Source organism: Podarcis muralis, chromosome 7, assembly GCF_964188315.1.
Source record: "Podarcis muralis chromosome 7, rPodMur119.hap1.1, whole genome shotgun sequence".
NCBI classification, from domain to species: domain Eukaryota; kingdom Metazoa; phylum Chordata; class Lepidosauria; order Squamata; family Lacertidae; genus Podarcis; species Podarcis muralis.
Window position 1 is genome coordinate 71,616,904 of NC_135661.1, and position 24,069 is coordinate 71,640,972.

The 24,069-nt window shown below is 46.0% G+C and overlaps 2 protein-coding genes across 10 annotated transcripts; both read left to right on the forward strand.

The window, feature by feature from the left end:
- Positions 1–19: 19 nt before the first annotated feature.
- On the forward strand, positions 20–13,195 carry SMPDL3B (sphingomyelin phosphodiesterase acid like 3B). Of its 9 annotated transcripts, none has more exons than XM_077932062.1 (9): positions 20–371; positions 1,490–2,473; positions 3,861–4,077; positions 5,072–5,169; positions 6,716–6,859; positions 8,269–8,441; positions 9,453–9,633; positions 10,939–11,072; positions 12,259–13,195. In XM_077932062.1, exons 2-9 carry the CDS (start codon positions 2,338–2,340, stop codon positions 12,628–12,630), a joined length of 1,455 nt encoding a protein of 484 aa, XP_077788188.1. In that variant the 5' UTR covers positions 20–371; positions 1,490–2,337; the 3' UTR covers positions 12,631–13,195. The 9 variants fall into 9 exon arrangements, with proteins under 9 accessions (XP_077788188.1, XP_028598575.2, XP_028598578.2 ...); XM_028742742.2 differs by having other exon boundaries at positions 2,253–2,473; XM_028742745.2 differs by having other exon boundaries at positions 2,362–2,473.
- Positions 13,196–16,383: 3,188 nt separating this feature from the next.
- Positions 16,384–23,357, forward strand: XKR8 (XK related 8). Its single transcript, XM_028742739.2, has 3 exons — positions 16,384–17,501; positions 18,495–18,685; positions 20,361–23,357. Exons 1-3 carry the CDS (start codon positions 17,179–17,181, stop codon positions 21,131–21,133), a joined length of 1,287 nt encoding a protein of 428 aa, XP_028598572.2. The 5' UTR covers positions 16,384–17,178; the 3' UTR covers positions 21,134–23,357.
- Positions 23,358–24,069: the final 712 nt, after the last annotated feature.

The window sequence follows — 24,069 nt, forward strand, 5'->3', positions numbered from 1 at the left end:
GCGCCGCGCGCGAAGCCCCGGGAGTATAGAGTAAAGGGTCTTGCATAGAAGCGCGACGCTCTAGGTACTCGTGCGAACGCCAAGGCTGGCTGGTCGGGCTTTCGATGGCGGCGGGCTGAAGCTGTCCAAATCGGTGGCTGCCTCTTATGCGCACGCTAAAGCAATATGCAAAGCCTACAGCGTTTCAGGAAGGCAGGTGCATCATATGCCTTCATAGTAGACCATTGCTTATTAATTACTCACCACAAATTTCAATGTAAGGGTGGGTGGGAGTTAGAAAGTTGCATTTCCACAACTGCACTCCACCCTGCGATTGCATTTGGACTGGTCCGGCATGATTGATTCGAGGCTTCATGACTCAAGGAACGCATGTGAGTAGAGTTCCTTGGAGCACTTCTGCTTTTCCGTTCGAACAAGCCAGGATTCAGCTATTAGTTATAGGTTTCCATTGCATTGCACACCTAGATACTACGGTTAACGTCTGGCAAGCAAGTGGGGATATGAAATCATTGTATAGAGTCTTGTGGCACTTTAAAAATTAACAAAATCTATTATGGCATGGGCTTTTGTGGGCTACTACAGTCCACCTCATCAGATGCATGAGGTGGAATTATAATCAGTAGGCTCTCTGTCTCCAGGGTTTGTCCTATTCAGTGCAGACCCACTGAAATCAATCAACATGGCTAGCTTAAGCCCGTTCATTTCAATAGATCTACTCGTGAGTAGGACTTAGCAATACAGCTCGGCGAGTTCTGAGGGAAATAAAATTCAGATAGTGATCATTACATAGTTAATGGCTTACTTAGAGGTCCTCCTGATGTTGACAAACTAAGTAACACCTATGAAGTGCTGAAACTCCTTTGTCTAAGTTCAGTCCACACATCCATCGAGCCTCCTGATTCAGTAGCTTCACTTTGCAGCCTCCTTTAGGAATTCCTTTGTTCCAGAATCGCCACTTTAAGACCACTTACGGAGTGTCCTGAGAGAATGAAATGTCTCCCACGCTGCTTTTTTGGATATTATATATTTTTATTTATTAAATTTATATCCCACCCTGCTTCCCAAAAGGAGCCCAGGACAGAAAACAGTTCTGTAATTACACTTACACACACACACATGAAATAAACACATTTTTTTTAAACATCTGCAAGCTCTTTAAAACTTCTAAAAGCTATTAAAAGCATATTAAAACATCTAAATACAGCACAATAAAACATCTAATACAAATTTAGGAACAGATGCATCCAACTCATCTGTCTGGGTCTGCCAAAAGAAAAGTTTTCAGCAGGTGTTTAGAAGAATACCATAATGATGCCTGCCTAATATCAAGAGGCAGGGAGTTCCAATGTACAGGAGCTGCTTCAATAGACTCCTTAAAAACTTGCCAAATTTTGTTATTTACCCTGTTTCTTTTTATTGTTGTCTTCATAACAATCATGTAAGGAATGCGATACGATACAATAATCTTTCTTGTCAATGTCCCATACAGAACAATGAAATTGAAAAAATCTACACCAGACATTCAAAAACTAACAAGCCTGCTATCTCAGCTATCCCAGCCTGGTTAACCCCCTAAAAACTCTGATACCCTATAATTAAATACAATATACTCCCATAGAGACTACCTTAAGGCTTACACTGTGTTTAAAACCAAAATCACAATTGGATAGAAACTGTTTCTCAGGCGGCTAGTCCTAGTCTTTATAACCCTGTACCTTCTTCCAGAAGGCAGAAGCTGAAAGAGATCATTTCCGGGGTGTGCACTATCCTGCACTATCTCTGCAGCTTTCTTATGACACCTGGAAGCATAGGTGTGATCCAAGGTGGGAAGAGTGCACCCAATAAAAAGCAAGCATTAAATAGGTCGGCTACAATAACAGCAACCCAGGCTCCTCCCTGCCAGTAAAGTTCACCTGAACTTGCATATTCTTGACGTAGAGAGGAAGGGCCACAAAGCTTGAACTTCCACTCTCTGCCATTCCAAGCTGGCCTTTGTGCCAAGAAATTAGAAGCGAGCCAAATCTGCCCTGCTGGGTCAGCAATATATTTCAGCGACTGAAGCCCCAGAGTAGGAGATTCCAAAGCAACGCAGCTTGAGCGCTTTTGGAGAGTTCCTTTGTAAGATGACAGCAGGACCGGCTTCCAGCTAGCTAGCTGCCTCCTTCAGCGTCCTAGCATACACCTTTGGTAAAAGCCTGCAAGTCTCACACACCTTTTTTGTAAAAAAGTATTGCAAACCCTCTGCTAAACAGGAAGATACAGTTCTGAATCAGAGCAGAGTTGCTGCAGCAGCAAAAGGCGCCTGTGAGTCAGAGATCTGATAGAGGCAAGCCTGAAATGGAACCTGCTAACATTCCCCAGAGCTGTGACTACAGGCGTGGAACTTCAGCCAGGGATCGCTGGCAGCGGAAGATGGGTCTTTTGGGAGTCCTGTTGCTCTTGATGCACTGCAGAGCCGCAACCGCTGCCTCAGGTAACTTACCCTTTTGGCTGCACAAGTTGGTAGTTTGAGAGGAAACAACTCAGCCGTGGGGGGTTAAAGGAAGAAGGTAGGTTGCTTGTTTCACAGCTAGGCTGGACAGCCATGGCACTAACTCCTGGTTGCACAGAGCCAACCTATGAGGTTTTGCTGCTTGAGGACAAAGATAAGGTTGCGCCTCTCACACCCATGTTTTATGTAGGGATGGGGGGGGGTGGAATTTAGTTTTGTTTGCATTTTAATGAGAAATTGCCCAATTCCCACTACCTCAAACCCACAAGTGAACTGAGACACAACTATCTTTTGAAATTCACGCGCATCTGAATTTTACAATGCAGTTCTCCAACCCGATTGTGTATGCTGCATAAAAATGCATCTGTTAGGAGAATGTCTGTATTCAAATGCATACATGAAAAAAGCTTACAAAAATGTATTAATTTGGGGGAAATTGCTTGCAGAAATCTGTATATGAATCAACGCTGTGTAGATTAAGAGAAAATTGCATTAAAATGCAGATAATTTATTGTAGCCAAAGTTGATGGGCACTGGATCCCTAACAGAACTAGAAGGGCGACAGGTCCCCCACACCTGGTGTAGCAGCTAGGTTTTGGTTTTTTTTAATTGCTATGTTGTTTTATTAAGGGATTGGTTTATTGCGTATTTTAATTATGGATGTTTATGTTTTAATGCATGTGTAATGGGGCTTTAAAAAACATTTAGAAGCCTATCATGGCAAGATATATGAATTGATAAATAATAATAGTTTGCCCTCTGTCAGGGAGCTCAGCTTGTACTTTGGTCTTCTTTTAGCAGATATTATTGCAGAGGAAGGAGCTACAACTGTGCGCCTTGCACAACACAAAAGCTCCTCCCCCTCCCCAGAACAGCTGGTGAGGAGGGGAAGGATCTAGTGGGCTGGATGAAATCTGGTTGTGGGCCAAGAGTGCTCTGGATTTCACTAAACCACATCCTAAAGCAAAAGCGGAACCATTTAATGAGGCTATCAATGGCTGGATCTACACTGATTAAAAAACGCTATACAAGCTCTCAATGCAAAATCCTATTGGCAATGGATAGCTGCTCTACAGTGCCATCTGGTGCCAAATGTTTATAACGCAGTTATGACGATATAATTGACGAGTGTAGCTGAGTCCAATGGCTCGCTACTAATCCTGATGACAATATTCTGCCTCCACTGTTGGAGGCAGTAGGCTCCTGAATACCAGTTTCTGGAAACCATGGTGCAAGGGTTCAGCTGTTGCTCTCAGGTCCCACAGGTACTTGGTTGCCCCGTGATAACAAGATGCTGGACTAGATGGGCCCCTGGCGTGATCTTGCAGGGCTCTTAGGTTCCTTTTTAAATTTTTCCTTTTGTCCTTAGCAGGTTATTTTTGGCACATCACAGACCTTCATCTGGACCCACAGTACAAAGTGAGCCCAGACCCCTTGAAGGTGTGCCCGTCCGCTGGCGCCCAACCCGTGGCCAATCCAGGGGCTTGGGGAAATTACTTGTGTGATGCTCCATGGATTCTTGTCAACTCTTCTGTATATGCTATGAAGCAGGTCCTCCCGAACCCAGACTTCATTCTCTGGACTGGGTAAGAAAGTGCTTGTGCGTTGTTGTTTTTTGCCGTAAACAAAACAAATACAGTGGTACCTCGGGTTACATACGCTTCAGGTTACATACGCTTCAGGTTACAGACACCGCTAACCCAGAAATAGTACCTCGGGTTAAGAACTTTGCTTCAGGATGAGAACAGAAATAATGCAGCAGCAGCAGCAGGAGGCCCCATTAGCTAAAGTGGTGCTTCAGGTTCAGAACAGTTTCAGGTTAAGAACGGACCTCTGGAACAAATTAAGTACTTAACCCGAGGTACAACTGTATGACTTTCTTCTTTGCCATTTCATTGCTCACTCAAGTTTGGCCAACCTTTGTATCAGCCAGGTGTGGAGATCCTTTGCCCTTCCAGATGTTGCTGAATTGCAACTCCCACCACTTTAACTCTCCCACTTTAAACAGGCATGGCTTCCACACACAAAAATCCTGGGAACTGTAGGTCGTTAAGGGTGCTGATAATTGTTAGGAGGCCCATATTCCTCTCACAGAGCTACAATGGTCAGAGTTCCCTGTGAAGAGGGATTGATTGTTAAGCCGCTCTGGGAATTGTAGCTCTGTGAGGGAACTAGGGGTCTCCCAACAACTTTGTCCGCCCTTAACAAACTACAGGTCCCAGAATTCTTTGGAAGAATCCATGACTGTTTAAAGTAGTGTCATTGTGCTTTAAATGCATGGTGTGAATGTGGCCTACTAGTTATGACGACTACATATTACCTACAGGTAATACCCGTTGCTGGGGCCTATGAGTGGAAGGGGGCTATTGCCCTCATCACCTGCTTATGGGTTTCCTGTAGGCATCTGTTTGGCCACAGAATATACAAAATAAATTTATAAAATAAAATAATGTTGGACCAGATGGGCCTTTTGGTTCCTCTTATGTTCTTAATTTGCTAACTCCTCTACATCTATCCAGGGACCTGACTTTTCCCAGTATCTCTGTCCTTGAACCAAATAGCCTTTGTGCTGTTTTCCAGAGACGACACTCCTCATGTAGCTGATGAGAAACTGGGTGAAGATACTGTGCTGGAGATAATTGAAAACCTAACCAACCTGATCAAACATGTATTTCCAGGTAGGGTGTGCCAGAACAATTGGGCAGTAAGAAGGTTGTGCCAAAAAAATAATAATCCAGAAACAGAAGCAATGGGTTTTGAATTGCAGGAAGGAAGATTTAAGGCTGGCGAATGTCTTCAGTCTCCTACGTGTTTCAACAACGGAGCCAAACTGTGGAATGTAGTTCCTTGAAGAGTGTCAAGAACAGGCAGGGCTGACCCCATAAGTGTAGGTAGGGTTGTGTATATTCTCTATTAGTAAAATAAATAAATTCAACACCAAATGATTCTATGATCCAGGTAGTTATTTTAGGGGGGGGCATTTTTTCTGTAAAGGTAAAGGGACTCCTGACCATTAGGTCCAGTTGTGACCGACTCTGGGGTTGCGGCGCTCATCTCGCTTTATTGGCCAAGGGAGCCGGCGTACAGCTTCTGGGTCATGTGGCCAGCATGACTAAGCCGCTTCTGGTGAACCAGAGCAGCGCACGGAAACGCCGTTTACCTTCCCCGCCAGAGCGGTACCTATTTATCTACTTGCACTTGGACGTGCTTTCGAACTGCTAGGTGGGCAGGAGCTAGGACTGAGCAACGGGAGCTCACCCCGACGCGGGGATTCGAACCGCCGACCTTCTGATCGGCAAGTCCTAGGCTCTGTGGTTTAACCCACAGCGCCACCTGCATCCCTCTATAGTGGCCTGCAATTCCCTTGTAGTTTTTTCTGTAGCAGCCTGCAATTCCCTTGTAGGTGATCTGTTGCAGGTTGGCAGAGCCAAAAGTGAGTCAATCCACCCTCTTCTTTCTCTTTCTGACACTTCCTTCCCCTCCCATTTTTCATCTTCTCACTTGCACCAGAGTAAGTCAAGGATCACCTGCAGCCCTAGGGCTCCTCTTTACCCACCCCTGTTTTACATAATGATATTTAGATCCCAGCTTGTTCCCATTAATTTCTTCCCACATTGGAGTGACAAGCAGGATTTATGTAAGCCTTTCTTGCTGCACTCTTTCCTCACTCCCTGTAGCATAGTCGTGGCTCAGTTGAATTGTCATGCCAAACCATGGCTTGTGCTAACCATTGTTATGAACCCATGTCGTGGTCTGAGCCTGCAGACTCAGAGCTGCTTGCCTGCTTTCTTCTTCCATCTGCTCAGCGCCCTGCTTCTAAGTTCATAAATGCAGTCCAGTGTCCATGGTGCTCTTAATGGCCCTTAACCATGAATTCAGACAGATCTGCAAACCATGGTTGGCCCAAACTGTGATTTGTAAGCCAGCTTCAAACCATGGCTTGATATGCTGGTTTGGCAGCCCTCACACAAGTTGCCATTTGCCAGCTGAATCAAGTAGATATAGTGTTTGCCTCTGTCGCATTCTGCCTGACATTATGATTTTAGGACAATGTTGTAATGTTAACTGTTGTAAGTGACAACAAAGCAGGTTCCAGTTATTGATGATAGTGCCAGCATCGACTTGTTTGTTCTGCAGTCACCTCCAGCCTGTTTGGATGCACAAACTCTTCTCTTCCTCTGCCTCTAAACCCACTGCACTGTTGTTTTCTTGTATCCCTTCCAGAAACTCAGGTCTATCCTGCAATGGGCAACCATGACTTCCACCCCAAAAATCAATTTCCAGCTAAGGAGAACAGGATCTACGATGTAACTGCAGACCTGTGGCGCTCCTGGCTCAGCAACAGCTCTCTGCAAACATTCAGGGCAGGTGTGTGCTAGATCCAGTTGAGGAACTGATGCGGGTCATGGGAGGTTGAAGAGGGATCCAGTAGGCCGAAATGAAATGCATCAATCTGTGCAGGTGAAAAGAAAACTAAAAGATCACAAGCAGGGGGGTGCCAGATTATTGCCTGTCTAGCTCATTATGGTCTACTCCAGGGCTTCCCAAACTTGGGTCTCCAGCTGTTTTTGGATTGCAGTTCCCACCATCCCTGACCACTGCTCCTGCTAGCAAGGGATGATGGGAGCTGTCCAGAGCAGCTGGCGACCCAAGTTTGGGAAACTCTGGTCTACTCTGATTGCAAAGGGTTTGGCATGATATTTATCTTCACCTGCTACCTGATCCTTTTAACTGAAGATATCAGAGAAGTGTTGTAGCTCCTTGGTAGAGCAGACCTGCTTTGCACACAGGAGGCCCACAAGTTCAATTTCTGGCGTCTCCAGGTAGGCCTCATGGGAAAAACTCCATCTCTTGAAATCCCAGATTGCCATTGCCAGTCTCTATAGAAATACTGAGCCAGATGCGCCAATAGACTGATTTCAAATAAGGCAGCCTCCTATGTGTATGATTGAACCCGGCAGCTTCTGCATGCAAAAGCCCGTGCTCTGGCATTGAGCTATCACAGTTTTAATTCCATCATTTTTTTGTCCTGGTGGGAACAGACCTGTTCTAGGTTGGAATACAACTCCCTTCATCCTTGAGCATTGTCCATGTTTACTGGGGTTAATTGGACATGGAGTCCAATAGCATCCGGAGCACCACAGGTTCTCTATCCCTGAAAATCTAGAGCAATGTTTCTCAAACTTGGGCCTCCAGCTGTTTTTGGACTACAACTCCCATCATCCCTAGCTAGGTCAGGGATGATGGGAATTGTAGTCCAAAAACAGTTGGAGACCCAAGTTTGGGAAACACTGATCTAGAACAGGCATAGGCAAACTCAGCCCTCCAAATGTTTTGGGACTGCAACACCCATCATTCCTAGCTAACAGGACCAGTGGTCAGGGATGATGGGAATTGTAGTTTCAAAACATCTGGAGGGCCGAGATTGGCTATGCCTGATCTAGAGGGTAGCTTATCTTCGGTTCCGTATAGCTTCCATCTCTGTTTTGTGATTGATCCAGTTGGTTAGTATCTATTTGACAGTTCAGTAAGGCAAGGTGTTAGAAATTCTGCTCACTTGTCATAGACATGTGCTAATCTGTCCATTCTTCAAAAGATAGTTTGCTGGCTATTCAGCAAAAAGTAAAAAGGCATTAACTAAGAGAGCTCAAACCTTCTTTAGGGAAAGCCAATGCTGATTAAAGTGATCTTGTACTGCTTTAAATGTATAGTGCAAATGAGATGGCACGGGGAACACAACAAAACTAGATGGAACTGTGTTACTGGTTGTTTTGCAGGTGCTTTCTACAGTCAGATGTTATCTGGTCTTGGCCCGGCAAGGCGAATGATTGTCCTCAACACAAACTTGTACTATGACAATAATAATCAAACCAGCAGCCTAGAAGATCCAGGAGGCCAGTTCCTTTGGCTGGAAGACATGTTGACCAAGGCAGCAGAAGCAGGAGAAAAGGTTCCTTAAACCTGTCTTATTGTTTACGGATTAATAAGCTTACCCAGTTGAAAGCTGCATGACTGGTGAAGGTCTTACTACAGATTGGTCACAAAAACAGTATCAATCGGAATTTTTTGGGGGGGCGAGGTAGCATGATATCAAGTATTATGGATTGGGGTCAAGGGAAAGTATTAGGTGAAATGAAGCAGGCACCATTGTACTGGACTGTGACATATATTTGGTAAAATCTGTGTGAAATATAAATTTCCATCCCAGATACTTAAGACTGTGGCATGTGTCCGCCGTAGCGAGGCTGGCTCCAGGTTTCAGGGGTCTGTGAGCAAAGTGACCTCTTAGTGGGCCCACTTGTCTGTTTGTGGGCCCTCTCAGGCTTACCTGGTGAGGGCAGGTGCCCGCACTTGAAGCAATACTACAGGCAAGACCAGGTGGTTGCATTTTGTCTCATCGTTATTTCCCACAATGCCTTGGAGTGGTGCTACTGCAGGGCATTATGGGAGATGAATATGGCAGCTAGGCCAGCCAATCAGCAGAGCTTCTTGTGCTGAGGCGGCCATTTTTATAACAGAGGACCAAGGTAGGTGTTAGCAGTAAGTCTTGTTTGGAGTGCCGATAGCTCCCCAAGGATGTCAGGTGTATTTTAGATAAACTGACAGATCCTGAAGCTGAGGCTCCAATACTTTGGCCACCTCATGAGAAGACTCCCTGGAAAAGACCCTGATGTTGGGAAAGATGGAGGGCACAAGGAGAAGGGGACGACAGAGGACGACATGGTTGGACAGTGCTCTCGAAGCTATGAACATGAGTTTGACCAAACTGTGGGAGGCAGTGGAAGACAGGAGTGCCTGGCGTGCTCTGATCCATGGGGTCACGAAGAGTCGGACACGACTAAACGACTAAACAACAACAACAACCTGGTGGGCGTTTGGGCTGTACAGGAATGTATTTCCAAGCAGGTCCTACTTCTCTGTCCACTTGGACCTTAGCATGTTTTCTTCCTTCTCTTTACAGGTCTATATTATTGGGCACGTCCCTCCTGGCTTCTTTGAGAAGAAACGGGGCAAGCCTTGGTTCCGAGAACACTTTAACCAGAGATATACCAAAATAATTCAGAAGCATCATGGAGTGATCGTGGCACAGTTCTTTGGGCATCATCACACTGATAGCTTTAGGATGTTTTACAGTAACACAGGTACCTTCCCCATGATGCCATAGCTCAGTGGTAGAACATCTGGCTTGCCTGCAGAGGGTTCACTCCTCAGCACCTCCATATAGGACTTTGAGAGACTCCCATATGAAACCTTGGTGGGCCACTACCAGTCAGTGTCGGCAATACTGAGCTAGATAGACCAATGGTCTCAGTATACAGCAGCTTCCTATGCTTACAGTTCAGAAATCCACTGTAGGCTGTCAAGTTGTTTTTACACTGCTTTTCAATAGAACCAGGATGGGCTGGCATCAAAGGTCCAGCATGGTTTGGTGAAAGTCTGCTGTTCCCCCTTGAATCTGCTCCTTCTTTTCACCATTTTCTTTTCATTTATTTTATTTGTATATTGCTTAACTGCAAATGAAGCCTCGAAGCGGTTTACAAAAAAATGATAACATATACATCAGAATAATCAGTAACAGCCAAAGTTAGAAGCAAGTTTTAAAAAATTCAAAATATAATTAAAACCAGCAGTTTACAAATGAGAATAATAATTTAATGCCATTCCGTGGACATTGCTATTGTGTTTTAAGCTGGAAGTGAAATAGCGAATCTGCTTCCAGACGTCTGTAAACCAAAAAAAAAAAAAATTTGTAATGAACTGGGTATTCCAGCCCCAAATGCTGGAGAGGGCCAATTTTATTTGGGACTGAAAAGGGTTAAATACTTCGCCTTGCATGATTGCCCCACATGGCAGGGAGGGCAGAATGAATATAAGACAGTATTACTTGGGAATGCAAGGGTTAAGGTGATAGAGTTGTTTTGGAAAGAGGAGTTGCAGACCATAAAGAAGGAAATGCCTACAGCACTATCTAGTGGTACCTCAGGTTAAGAATTCAATTCGTTCTAGAGGTCTGGTCTTAACCTGAGGTACCACTTTAGCTAATGGGGCCTCCTGCTGCTGCCGCGCCGCCAGAGCACGATTTCTGTTCTCATCCTGAAGCAAAGTTCTTAACCCGAGGTATTATTTCTGGGTTAGAGGAGTCTGTAACCTGAAGCGTCTGTAACCTGAGGTACCAAAGTGCAGGCAATTAACCCCCTGTATAGGCTGAAACAGCTTTACAATGGGGTTGTCTACACTCGGAAGAAATGGTTGCAGTTCTTCCATTGTGTAATAAAATAAAATGAAGTTGGAGCTCTGAGCAGGGAATACATGGGAGGAGGCTGTTTCGATCACTATATCCTGCTGATACCTCATTAAAAGAGTGACCAGAACATGCCTGTTCCACCCCAAATACCCAGTTGTTGGGAAGCAGTCTAATTTAAGTTTAATATTGCCTTTTCTTCCAGGTTTATCCACCAGCGTCATGTTTTTAGCTCCAGGAGTAACACCATGGAAGACAACCTTACCAGGCGTGCACAATGGGGCCAACAACCCTGGCATCCGGGTCTTCACATATGACCGTGACACGCTGCTGGTGAAGGTAGGGGCACCGTCATTTGCTTGCGTTTGTCTCTAGTAAAGCAAGCGCTCATGTCAAGGGTGACCTGACAATGAGGCCATGGAGGGAGAGCATTCTGGCAGAGTTATTAATCCTGCCCAGTAAAGACCAGAGAAGTGGATCAGCCTTCTGCAGAGATTGGCTGTGACTATCTTTTGCCCTGGATTGCACTACATAGTGCCAGCAAGGCAGTAGATGCCATGAAGACAGCAGCAGCTGGCACAGTCCTGCTAATGTGGGCTTTTAATTACCTTGTTTCTTGCATTAAAATACTTCAGCCATTATTTTAATTACTTGTGGGGGGTTTTAACGCACCTGCATGTTGCAGCAGACACCATCTTAGAAAAAGGTTGTTGGCATGTATATGTTTGTTGAGTGAGATAGAGACAGGGAGATTTTTTTATTGTATTTTATTGTACAGCTGCTCCTGCCAACCCAGCAGTTCGAAAGCATGTCAAAGTGCAAGTAGATCAATAGGTACCGCTCCGGCGGGAAGGTAAATGATGTTTCTGTGCGCTGCTTTGGTTCACCAGAAGCAGCTTAGTCATGCTGGCCACATGACCCGGAAGCTGTACGCCAGCTCCCTCGGCCAATAAAGTGAGATGAGCGCCACAACCCCAGAGTTGGTCATGACTGGACCTAATGGTCAGGGGTCCCTTTACCTTTACCTCTGGTTAAGAACTTAATTCATTCCGGAGGTCTGTTCTTAACCTGAAACTGTTCTTAACCTGAGGTACCACTTTAGCTAATGGGGCCTCCTGCTGCCACTGTGTGATTTCTGTTCTCATCCTGAGGTAAAGTTCTTAACCCGAGGTACTGTTTCTGGGTTAGCAGAGTCTGTAACCTGAAGCGTTTGTAACCTGAGGTACCACTGTAAAAACTTTTAAAACAATAATGGCAGCCAGCTTCTTCTTTTCTTTTAGCACAAAGAACAAACAAAGCAGCTTAGGATAAATACTGATAACATAAGGGTGTTTTTTTGTGTGGTGGTGGTTGATTTTTTTTTTTTGCAAGGCTAACGTTAGCCCCTAGTCCAGTAATACCTTTTCTAAAACGATGCCTGCTGATTGTGTACGTTCTTGTGTTTTAAAGAGTTCAGCATTTAGTCGGTCAAAATAAGTTTAACCAAATACCCACCTTTGACCCAATGTCTTCTCTTCCATTTCAGGATATGGTAACTTATTATTTAAACCTCACGCATGCTAACATGGGGGCCCCTAAATGGGAGAAAGAGTACAGCCTGACAGAAGCTTTCCAGATCCCAGATGGTTCCGCCCACTCCATGCAGCTGCTGGTGGAGAAGCTTGAGAAAGACCAAAGCTACCTACAGAAATACTACCGGTTTAATTCAGTTCAATACGACCTTTCAGACTGTGATGACGTCTGCCAGACCGACCATATCTGTGCCATCAGGGAGGTTGATTTTGCAAAATACCACCAGTGTATTCAAGCCAGAAGTGACGCAGCAGTGCCTTCAGTCCCAGAGTTGGGTCTTCTGTTCTTCTGCTGCGTGATGGGGCTTGTTACTCTAGGCCTTTGAGAGCCTTGAATGAACTATGATACGAGCATAGGCACCCGGCTTCTACACAGAAAAAGCACAGGATGCGACCACTGCCACAGGCCTCAGCATCCTAAGGAGATCACCCTTCTCAGGGTTTGGGTTTTATTCGTTTTGGCAAACCTAGGCTTGAAAGTATGTATACAAATGGTAGCTCACCTCCTTCCATGGGCTATTGGACCGTCTGAGCACAGGATTATGACAACCTCATTCCAGCATCAGGCAAGATCATTTTGGCAGAATAAGAAACAAAGCTTAGCGTGGTCTCCTCTCGCAAGGAGTTCCCAAAGGATTTCTCCAACTGGGGGAATGGGCAGTAAAATGGCAAATGGAATTCAGTGTAAACCAAGTGTAAAATGATGCACAGTGGGGCAAAAATGTCTAATTTCATATGTATGCTCTGAAATAGCACTGAATGACCAGGAACGAGTGCTTGGGTCATAGCGGATAGCTCCATGAAGACGTCGTTGACCCAATGTGCGGCAGCTGGGGATGGGGGAGTGAATTCCATGCAAGGGGTCATTAGGAAATAAAATTGCCAATATTATACTGTCGTCACACAAGTCTTGTGGTGTGACTGCCACTTGGAATGCTGCCTGGGGAAAGTTCAGAAAAGAAAAGAGGAACTGAAATGATCACGGGAATGGAACAACTCCTATGATGAACGGTTACAGCATTTGGGGCTTTTCGGTTTAGAGAGAAGAGAAATAAGAGGTGACACGACAGAGGTGTATAAAACTATGCATAGTGGGGGGGGGGAGTGGGGGGGGAATCCAGTGATGCTGAATGTTGGAAGAGAACAGAAATAACTTCTTCACACAACACATAGTTAAACTGTGGGATTCGCTCCCAAAAGATGTAGTGATGGCCACTAATGTGGATTACTTAAGAAAGATTAGATGAACTCGTGGGTGATAAGGCCATCAGTATCTACTAGCCAGAATGGCTATGTTCTACCTCCACGGTTCGGGGCGATACACCTCTGAATGCCAGCTGCTGGAAAACACAAGTGAGAAGAGTTGCTGTTGCAACTCTTCCCACAGGCATTTAGCTAGCCAAATCTGCTGGATTAGCAGGATTCTTACATTCTTAAAAACTTATGTGGGACACCTGTTTACCCTGTGGGGAGTATACTATGGTTCCCAGGATTTGGGAAGCTATGTGTATTAAGCCCAAGATGATAACCAAATATATGTCCTGAAGCTCCTAAGAAAATTTGAGCTGCTGTGTCCTGTACTATCATTTGAAGTTTCTGAATACTTTTAATTCCTCTGGCCTTGAAATTCTGCTGTGCACAACTATTCATCTGCTCCCTATTTATTTGTTTTTCCTGGATAATGAGATATCTTCTCCTAGCAGGCCCATAACACCATTAAGTCCAAAGTCTAAAATAACCTAATTGCACCACTGCCTATGCAACAGGGGTGGGGAACTGCATCTGCCTGGTGGGCCGGATTCTTATCTTTCCCTGCCCAGGCCAGGTTTGGCAAATGGGTGGAGCTGCCCATAAATCACCTGGCATCATGATTCCAGGTGACCTGCTTTTGGGTGCTTTGAAGCCCTGGCAATCAGCAGAACACCAAGAGGAGAAACCTCCAGGCTTTAAGGCTGTATTTGCACCATACCATAGCTGTCAACTTACAGATTTGAAAATAAGGGACCAGCAGCCTTGAAAATAAGGGACCAGCAGCCAAAATAAGGGACCTGCAGCCTCACCTGTTCCAGGCACTCCAGTCTTCCTGTCCTCTTGCAGTCTGGTCAAACTCATGCTGGGTAGCTTTGAGAACACTGTCCAACCAACTTTGTAACCAGAGGTTCAACTGAATAGAATCTGAATCACATGCACCACAAGGCCTATGCAGCCTCAACTTAAGATGGCTCCTCGGCCTGCCTTTGCACTGCAAAGTTTGCAGTGCAACAAAATGGCGCCCAGCATTCAAAAACCCCCTCAGCTTGCATTAACTAGCCACACACAAGGCATGCAAGCTCCACCCCCCAGTCGTTCTTAGACTTCTTATTGGGTGAGCAACACAGCCAAGCAACACAGTTGGAGCCTCCCTCCTCCCTGGCCGGCAGGGAGGGAGGGAGAGGAGCTGCTTCCTTTGAAATTTAAGGGACATCATTTAAGGAACATCCATCAATAAGGGACAGCAGCGGGACATGGCGCTGGAATAAGGGACTGTCCCTTCAAATAAGGGACACTTGACAGCTATGCACCATACATTTAAAGAAAATTTAAAGCACACAACTTCCCCCAAAGAATTCTGGGAATTGTAGTCTGCTAAGGGTGCTGGGGATTATAGTGAACTATGGTTCTCATGATTCTTGGAAGGAATGCGCTTTGAATTGGCGACTGTTAAGACCAGTATGCTGGACTAGATGGGCCATTGGTCTGAACCAAAAACTCTTATTATGTTCTAATGGTGTGTATGTAACTACTAACCCGGGAGTAGTCGGGAACACAAGGAACAAGAGAGTGTAAGAAACTAAAATGCACATCTCCAAAAGCTAAATTATTATTTTTAGCAATGTCTGTAATATATATGAAAATTAATATTTGTCTGGTAATCGAAACTAAGAAAACAAATACAAACAAGAACAAGCGGTGGCCTTGTTTCTGGGGAATGTATCAAGAGTGATTGGAACAGTTTGAATACAGGATGAATACCTTTTTGGTGTTACTTTCTGCTTTTAATTTACCCATGTGCTGCCTACTTTTTGAGGGTGAATATAAACATGTGATAGAAGGGTGTGGCATACAATGTAAAGGGGAAAGTGCCACAGAATATTTTTTTTAAAAAATTGATGCATTACTTTCTCTAATAACAAATGTAGTTGGTAAGTGCAAACACAAATGGAACCAAAACGGAACCATGAAGGAACAAGAGGGAGGTACCCAAATGTTTGGGTGAATTCTGAGGTTAATAGAAGGACAATTTTTTTAAAAAGAAGCAAACTTAAGAGTAAAATGAGGATGGAGTATGCTCAGTAACCATGGAATGTTGTGTCACAAGGGACGGATGGAATGTACTATGTTGGAGGACATGGCTTGCTGGCAAATAGGCCTGGAACCACATGGATGGGGCATAAATTAAATAAAATTAGAGAGAGAGAGAGAGAGTGAGCGAGCAAGAGAGTGAAACACTCCTGCAAGGTGAGAATACACTGCAATATTTTGTTGCAGGTCCCACTTGTACATTTAAAAACCCAAACCTTGTTTTTTTCTCGTCACAGAGACTGCATGTTTAAAGTCCATGTCAAAGGGTATGTATTGCGACATCTTACCACATAGGCTTTTGCCTTCAGCCATTTCCAAACCAGACAAGACTAAGGAAGGGCTTTTACTACAGAGCGGTGTAGCAATTAAACTTTTGGGATTAGGACCCCAGAGACCCAGGTTTCAAATGTGTGGTCCCTTCCAACTCTACGATTCTTTCCATAGTGTACGTTTCCATGTACACTACCCTCCGTTAAATCAAAATATACACTTAAAAAAATAAGGGGGGGGGGAAGCATTGACGTTTCGTTCCAAGTACAACCAACTTGATTTTTATTGCATTTTATTTTTTAGAGGTTGTAGCAATAATCTTTCTACAACCTCTAAAAAATAAAATGCAATAAAAATGAAGATATGCACATGAATGCTTCACATAACGGAATCTGAGCTAACGGAGCCATGACTTATCCTTTTTTAGCCTGGTGTGTGATTTCCCCGAGGCCAGTTGCACAAGAACCAGCAAAACAACCACGTCTGTTCAAGACTAGACGGCGAGTTGGGCCCTGCAGAGAGAAGGCCTGCCCTCTTGCTGGGCGGGTAATGGGCGTGCTCCGTCCCGCTTGCTATGCCGCCTCTCCGCCCAAAGAGGCTCGGCTCGGCCCGGCCCAAGGAGGGCTTGGAAGCCGGTAGGAGGTGGAGGCAGCAGCCCGCTCCGTCTGCAAAAGTTTCTGGTAGGCCTGGAGCGCGGGAAGGGACGAAAAGAGGAGGAGGAGGAGGAGAAAGGCGGGCTGACGGTGCCATGGCGATCGGCCGGCGACCTACCCAGAGCGAATCCCCTTCCGTCGTCGAGGAAGGAAGGATCCTGCGCGATCCAGGGCTGCGGAGGAGGAGAACTGGGGAGCATGTAGGGTCAGCTAGCCGCGGGGAAGCCGTCGGAGGAGGCGGAGCAAGCCGGACATAGTGGCTCAGAGAGACGCCCTCGAAGAGTCCAGGAAGGAAGGATTTCTTGGAAGTTGTAGGGGATTTTTTTTAAAGGGGGGGGGTTGTTGTCCCTGGAAAGATCTCTTTCCTGGACCCTATACCTCCCCCAAAAGACGACTGGGAGGGAGACCACCCACGTGAAAGAAGGAGACATTAGGGCAAGCCTTAGTTAAGTTGCTCTCACTTGATTTTAGGGAAAAAATTGATGCAATTGAGGTGGGGGACCTTTGTCCCTTTTCTAAGTGACTAGCAGCAGCGAGGTTGCAGACCGCCCCCTTCGGGGTTGGCACTAGGGACCGCAGACCCACTTTGGACCTGTTGGCCCCCAAACCATGGCATGGTCTGGCTGTGGTCCCAGCTGCAACGCACCTTGGCCGCCTCGGTACCGTTATTGGGACCTAGCCTTTGCCTTGATGGGCACAGCTGCATTTCTGGTGGACCTGGGCGCTGACGCGTGGGTGGCCGCCAGCTACTTGAAGGCCGGGGACTACCACTGGGGTGGGCTGGTGCTGGGGCTGTTGGCCTTGTCGTCGCTGGTAACGCAGTTCTTCAGCTGCGCCTGGTACTGGAGTGACCCCCCAGACCTTATGGAAGCGCTGCCCGCACGGCGGACCCTCCTTGTGTTACACATCCTACAGCTGGGCTACCTGTACAGGTAAGGACAATCAGGGATGCTGTGTCCCTTGCTGTAAGGTACTCGGGGAGCAAGTACCGTGAAGTTCTGTGATAGGATGTGGGAGTCCTCTTTTCCTAGGAGCCAAGCCCCCCGCCCCTCATTTAGGTCTGTTTTTAGTTTATGGAACCCAGCAAAATAATCTGTGATTCTATACAAACATAAGTTTGGAGACTGGGCTACGCAAGGAGGATTGACCTTACCTCCTAGAATGTAGGGTGATTATAGTATCTGTTAATCAGACAAGTAAAATATCGGGAGGTGAGGCCTGTAACAAAATTCTGCAGTGTGGCGTGCCCTGTTCTATGTTTCAGACAATCAGCTTCCCTTCCCTTCTTTGCCCAGTTTCCATTTTCACCCAACAGTCAATCAGCATTCCATGCTCACTGAGTGTGATCATCCTTATTTAACTTATTTGGATGATAATAATAATAATAATAATAATAATAATAATAATAATAATAAGTTGTTGTTGTTGTTGTTGTTATATGCCACCTATCTGACTGGATTGCCTCAGGTCAAAAACCCTGAGGGTTGTTTTCACCTATGCAAAAGGTTGTGGGTTTTTTGTACTTTTGGAAACCTCGGGGTTTTCTTGAGTCTGCTGACAGCTCTTTCTTTGGTGTGGGTGGTGTCATTCCAAGGAAACTGAACCGTAGGTAAGTGTCTTGAATCTCTCACCGCTCACCGCTTGAATCTCTCATCACTCGGAGATTGGGGTGGCATGCAACAACATTTATTGCATTTTTATGACCCGCCCTTCTCACAAAGATATTTCCTGTTTTTTAGCCTCACAACAACCTTATGAGGTAGGTGAGGCAGAGAGAAAGGGAAACTACCCCCAGTTCACTTTATTGTATGGTTTGGGGCCTCGTGAGGATTTGAGCTGGATCTCCACAGTCTATCCACCACCCCCACATTGGCTCTCCTTCATGACCCACCCTATGAATTTTGTGTCACCTTCCCTTTTCACAGGTGTTTCTATGTTCTGAAGGTGGGCTTCCGCGTGTGCCGGACGAAAGCAGACAAAGATATTGCTTATGCTGTTTTCCTGTCGCATGACATCAGCTTCTTGCGCCTCTTTGAGACCTTCCTGGAAAGCGCCCCTCAGCTCGTCCTGGGGCTCTACATTATCCTATGCACGAAGAAAGCAGAGATATTTCAGGGTGAGTGTCCGTCCAGAAGGGTGCAGGGTAAAGGACTGGTTTGTTTGGTTCCCAAAGTTTCCTTGTGTGGTTTGTGTAGCTCATTTCAGTTTAAATCCAGTAAGAAGACAAGAAAAGCCTATTAAGTTCCCACTGGTCCAGCATCCCATTCTCGCATTGACCAACCAGGTGCCTGTCTCGAACCATGGCTAAGAACAGGGCAGGCCCAAGACATTTTGCTACCTGAGGCGAAGAAGAAGAAGGGCCTCTCTCCCATTTCATGTACGGAATACAAACGAGATGAAGGGAAACAACGAACTGAGGGCAACAGATTAGTGTTTAAAGCTCTAAATTACTCAGCCCCCAAATATCTGAAAGACGGCCTTCTTCCCGCTCAGATGTTAAAATCAGCAGAGAGTGAGTGCCCTCTTGGTAGTTCCTCCATCCTCCAGAGTTTGTGGTGGTTTGGTGGCAAGAGAGGGCATTCTTTGTGGTGGCCCCTGAGTCCTGGCATTCCCTTCCCCCAGAGGTGTGTTTGGCACCTTAATTATGCAGCTTTTGACACTCGAGATGTATATTTTAGGACCCACTGTAATCGTGATTCTGATTTGTTTTTAAATTGTTTTTACTGTTATATTTTATGTTATTATGACCTGCCCTGAGATCTTATGGTGAAGGGCAGGTATTAAACCTAACAATTTATTTATTTAAAGATAAACAAATAAACAAAAACATTCCGATGAGGTCACCCCCTACTCCCACCCACCCTTCTTTAACACCCCAACCCACCCTGCTAGGCGCAACCCAAGGCATTTTGCTGAGACAAAGGACAAGGTGGCATCTCCCATTCCTTGTGAAGAAGCTGGGTGGGTGGGTAGCTGAAGCATACTTCACACCTGAGGGCAACAGACCACTTTAAAAGGTACAGAGAAAATAGGACCACCCCAGGTGACTCGTATACATCACATTCACTAATAGCAAAATTATTATTATGTATTAAATTTATATGCCGCCCTTCATGGGAAGATCAGGGGGTGGTTTACAGAGAAAAAAACACAAAATGCGTAACATAAGAACAACACCTCACTAATACACCCCCAAAGGCCATTTTAAAGGCCATAAACATACATTTGTTGGCCATTATTTTTGGCTGCTTCTGCTAATTCACACTGTCTTTCTTCTTATCAGATAAAGGCAGCATATTCTATTCTCTTCCTGCTTAATTTTTTTTTTTTAATCCTCACAACCACCCTGCAAGATGGGTCGGACTGAGAGACAGTTACCGACCCAACATCACATAGTTTGGTTCAGGGCACTAAAAACCTGCCCCAAGACCACAGGAGGTTGTGGAAGTGGCCGTCTGTCATTGATGCTTTCGTTGAAATTCCTGCATTGCAGGAGGGTGGACTAGAATGATGACCCACAGGTCCCCTCCCAACTCTACAATTCTGTGGTTCTATCAGTGCCCTCTGTACACTTTGTTACCCACCCTGGCATCTCGGTTTCAAATGCATCCTTTCAGTCTTAAGGACTGGATTCTTATTATTTTTACACGCAGCTTGAGAGTGTCAGCAGGCCGCATGTTCTTCCTAGTAGCACCAGTGCCTGTCTTTGTGTAGTGTGAATTTGATTCGTCTCTTCCTCAGGCTGTTCCTTGTGCCTACTGCTCTCTCTCTCGCCCCTCCTCTCATTTCAGTGCTTGGGATTTGCACCTCTTTCCTGTGTGTCGCCTGGGCCCTCTTGGACTACCACCAAACCCTGCGCAGCTTCCTGCGGGAGAAGCACAAGCTGGGCCGCCGGTCCTCCACCATCTACTTCCTGTGGAACTTCCTGTTGGTGTGCCCTCGCATCCTGTGCCTGGCGCTCTTCGCGGTGGTCTTTCCGAGCTACGTTTCCCTCCATTTCCTGGCGGTCTGGTCTGCCATGTTTCTCTGGGTTACATTGCAAGGTACAGACTTCATGGAACATGCCGCCTTCGAGTGGCCTTATCGGGCTGTGGTGGCCGTCATTCTCTACTTCTGCTGGTTCAATGTGGCCGAGGGGAAGACATGCTACCGCTCTGCAATCTACTACACGTTCCTCTTGGTTGACAGCGCCATCCTCGCCATCTCATGGCTCTGGAACACCGTTCCCTTGAACTACGACTCCCACTTTGCGGCGCATGCGCTCTACGCAGCCCTGCCCTGCTACGTCGCCGGGATCCTTTTGAGAAGCGTCTACTACAAATGTTTGCACCCTACTTTGCAGGCCGCAGTCCCGGTCACTGGTGATGAAATGGACAATGGAGATCTAGCCGGCAAAGGCGTGCCAGCTTTTCGGCAGCTGGTTGTACAAGGACATGGTGACCAAGAGGCTATACGAGGATATGTCAACCGTCGGGCATATGGACTTGCTCAAAGCTTCTTTGCTGGCACTTCCAAGGTTGCACAGCATCAAGGAAATGGGACTCTTGGGGACAGCTGTTTGTAAGCCAGCTATATGCTGTGTCCCATATGGCCAAGCCTTATTACTAGAGAGGCGAGAGGAGTTCTGGGGTGTGTGTACCCATATTTTGGTCTGTACCTGTCAAGATGATCCCAGGCCTGCCTTTGAACATTATTTTTTGTAATGTAAGAGTTTTTTTCTAGCTTCGCAGGGACATCAGACAGGGCAGGGGGGTTGGGGGAGATGGTCAATCCCATCACCATCATTTATTTTTCCCATATGGTGTCCCTCTTATGGCTGGGGTACACAACATGTTGCGCTCCAGATGTTATTCATCCCAGCAAACATGGCCAATGGAAGGAGTGATGGGGGTGGTAGCCAGCACCATCTCAAGGGCACTACGTTGGCTATCCCCGCTCTAAAGAATTCATGTCATCACATGCTGACCTTCACAGGAGTGTGGTTGGCCCCATTGCAACTCATGCATCTCCTGGGGTGGGGGCACAGATACATGTTAAACCTGCCTCCAGGATCATCAGCATGGACTAAGCCTAGAAGGTGAAGTCAGGAACGTGGTTTCCATGCTTCTTGGCCAGAGGTGAGTAACCTGTGGCCCACCAGATGTTTCTGAATTACAGCTCTCAGCATCCTTGGCCATGCTGGCTGGGGCTGATGGGAGTTGGAGTCCACCAACAACATGACTGCTACAGGTTATCCATCCTTGCAGAGGTTCATTTCAGATAGAGGTTATGGTTGCTACAGCCCGTGGCGCACTCTTAGAAAAAGACCCCATCCTGTTTCTTTTATCTCCTGCGACATCCCATATTGGCTTGGAAGAGTTGTATGTGTGCAAGGCATCCCTCAACCTGCATACCTGGTGCATTCTTCATTGTAGCATTAAAGGAGAGGAAACTACAGGGGAAGACTGTGACGCTGACCTCCTCTCTGTAGCCAATAGGCTTTACTTCCTCTCTTCAGGAGACAGCTCAAATAATATTGTAAGCTTCATTGCTTTAGCTGTCCCTTGATTGAGTCAGGTGCTATCTATGCAATACCATCTTAGCCATCCCTTGTTGGGCCACTGACTCAGGATCCTAGAACTTGAACCTTGTTAGGCTGTAGTTAATTAGTTTCTAATGCACTTTTGGAGTCTTCCCTTCCTTCCCTTGCTGGCTCCTCTCTTTTGTTCTGACGTTCTTGTCCCATTGAGTGACTTAAGCTCTTAGCTTCAATGAAGCTTCTACTTGCTGCTGGCTTCATGTCGCCAAATGGCCCATTCTCAAAGAGCCGGTTCCATGAACAGCCCTACAAACTGAGTTTCTTGGCACACCAGTCCCAGGTTCTTCTGTATAGGACCCCCAAATATGTGCCCTACATTTCTAGGTGGAATTGTTCTCCCTCCCCACTCACCTGATGTAGTTGAAGATAAAATGCTTCCAGTGTTGTTACAGCAATGTGTTTCAGGTGTTCAAATTGTTGAGCCTGATTATTGTGGTTTTTTTTTTTTTTAACTGATCTAGGGCTCAAGTGCAAGCAGATTTTTATTCAGCTGGCACATTAATTGTCTCCTGTATTTTCTTTTTCAAGCGAAAAGCAGCTTTGGGAGGCTGCAAGTTTGAGTGGAGGGATGGGGGGAGGGATAGTGAAAAAGAGAGAAAGATCCTTTCCTCCTCAGCCGTTTTTCTTCTCAAACTTTATCCCAACCTTCTTTTTCACTCGTAGGGGAAAGGATATGGGTATTGTGGCACTGAACCTCCCTCTCGCATTCCTTCCCCGACTCACAGCCTCCTGCACCTGTCTTTCATTAAAAATTGGATGTGCCTTTCCTGCATAACTTCAGCCATATTCCCGAGTTATTTGGGTATAAAGGGCACTCACATGTTGAAGCTGGAGCAGGGCTGTGTTGTGGCGCCACCCTCAACATAACACCCCCGGGGTAGCCCCCTACTCCCATGTCCTTGCAATCAACACAGTTGATGGATTGGCAAAGGAACCCTTATGCATGACCACCTGCGCCTGTTTAGTGGGTTGGTTTGAAGACATCCATGTGTTGGGAGTGTGTGTGTGTGTGAGGGGGGTTAATCTGAGGGTGTGCCATCAGGAGCAGGGGCAAGCAGCACAGCCCCATTCCTTACCCACTGGAATGCCCAACACATGAGTAATGCATGAGCAGAGCTGTTGAGTTTGGCCTTCAGTTTAAAGCTAGTGTTAACTTATTGACATTGTTGAAGTTGTTTAGAAGAATAAAGCGATTCAGTTCTTGTGCAAATCTTGTTTTATCAGCAGTTATGTGAGAGGAGCGCAATCCCAAAGCATGCTAATTTGCAGGATTTTGAAGTGCTTCCACGAACCACAATTTGAGTAGGCTTCCATCTTCCTCTGTTCCTTAGGTAGCTGCCACGTATAGTGGATTTTCTTCAATTAGCCACAGTTGTGAAATGTTTGACATAAGATTTACTTGGGCAGAACAGCAGCAGCCCACAGGAGTCCACAGGCCTATAAATCACGCAGGCTTCTTGAGAGGCATTCGCTTGCCTTAGCTTTACACATGCACAGAAATGAAGCCATTGCAGAGTTGCAGTCAAGTATCTAGGCAACGACCTTATCAGAAGAGCAAAAGTAACTTCACAGGGACAGGCTTGAGGAAGAACAAGGCCATAGATTCCTCTATTCGTGTCAGCAAATTCCTCTGCAGCTTCTTCACAGACATCACAGCTCTTTTACAACACCCAACATTGTATTCATGCTTCATTTTACTGCCCGTACACCTTAGGCTATCTAGGGATAAATACAGCAAAACGTTTTCCACCACACAGGGATGACAGTTGTTTTTTAACCGGGAGCCCCACTAAAGCATTTCCCCCTACCCATTCATTCTCTCAGCTTTCAATCACATACAGCATGCATTAAATTGGCTATATTGATGAGCATGGAACCAACTTACGGTTGAATCCCTGCTCCCCTAACAACAAATCTGCTGG

What these genes read in the sequence shown, in the direction of transcription:
- XKR8 (XM_028742739.2), top strand. Translation starts at nt 17,179, where the DNA reads ATGGCATGGTCTGGCTGTGGTCCCAGCTGCAACGCACCTTGGCCGCCT. An exon ending in CAGCTGGGCTACCTGTACAG is followed by an intron (nt 17,502 to 18,494) that starts GTAAGGACAATC and finishes CCCTTTTCACAG; the next exon opens with GTGTTTCTATGTTCTGAAGG. An exon ending in GAAAGCAGAGATATTTCAGG is followed by an intron (nt 18,686 to 20,360) that starts GTGAGTGTCCGT and finishes CTCTCATTTCAG; the next exon opens with TGCTTGGGATTTGCACCTCT.
- SMPDL3B (XM_077932062.1), top strand. Translation starts at nt 2,338, where the DNA reads ATGGAACCTGCTAACATTCCCCAGAGCTGTGACTACAGGCGTGGAACT. An exon ending in GATCAAACATGTATTTCCAG is followed by an intron (nt 5,170 to 6,715) that starts GTAGGGTGTGCC and finishes TATCCCTTCCAG; the next exon opens with AAACTCAGGTCTATCCTGCA. An exon ending in GATGTTTTACAGTAACACAG is followed by an intron (nt 9,634 to 10,938) that starts GTACCTTCCCCA and finishes CTTTTCTTCCAG; the next exon opens with GTTTATCCACCAGCGTCATG.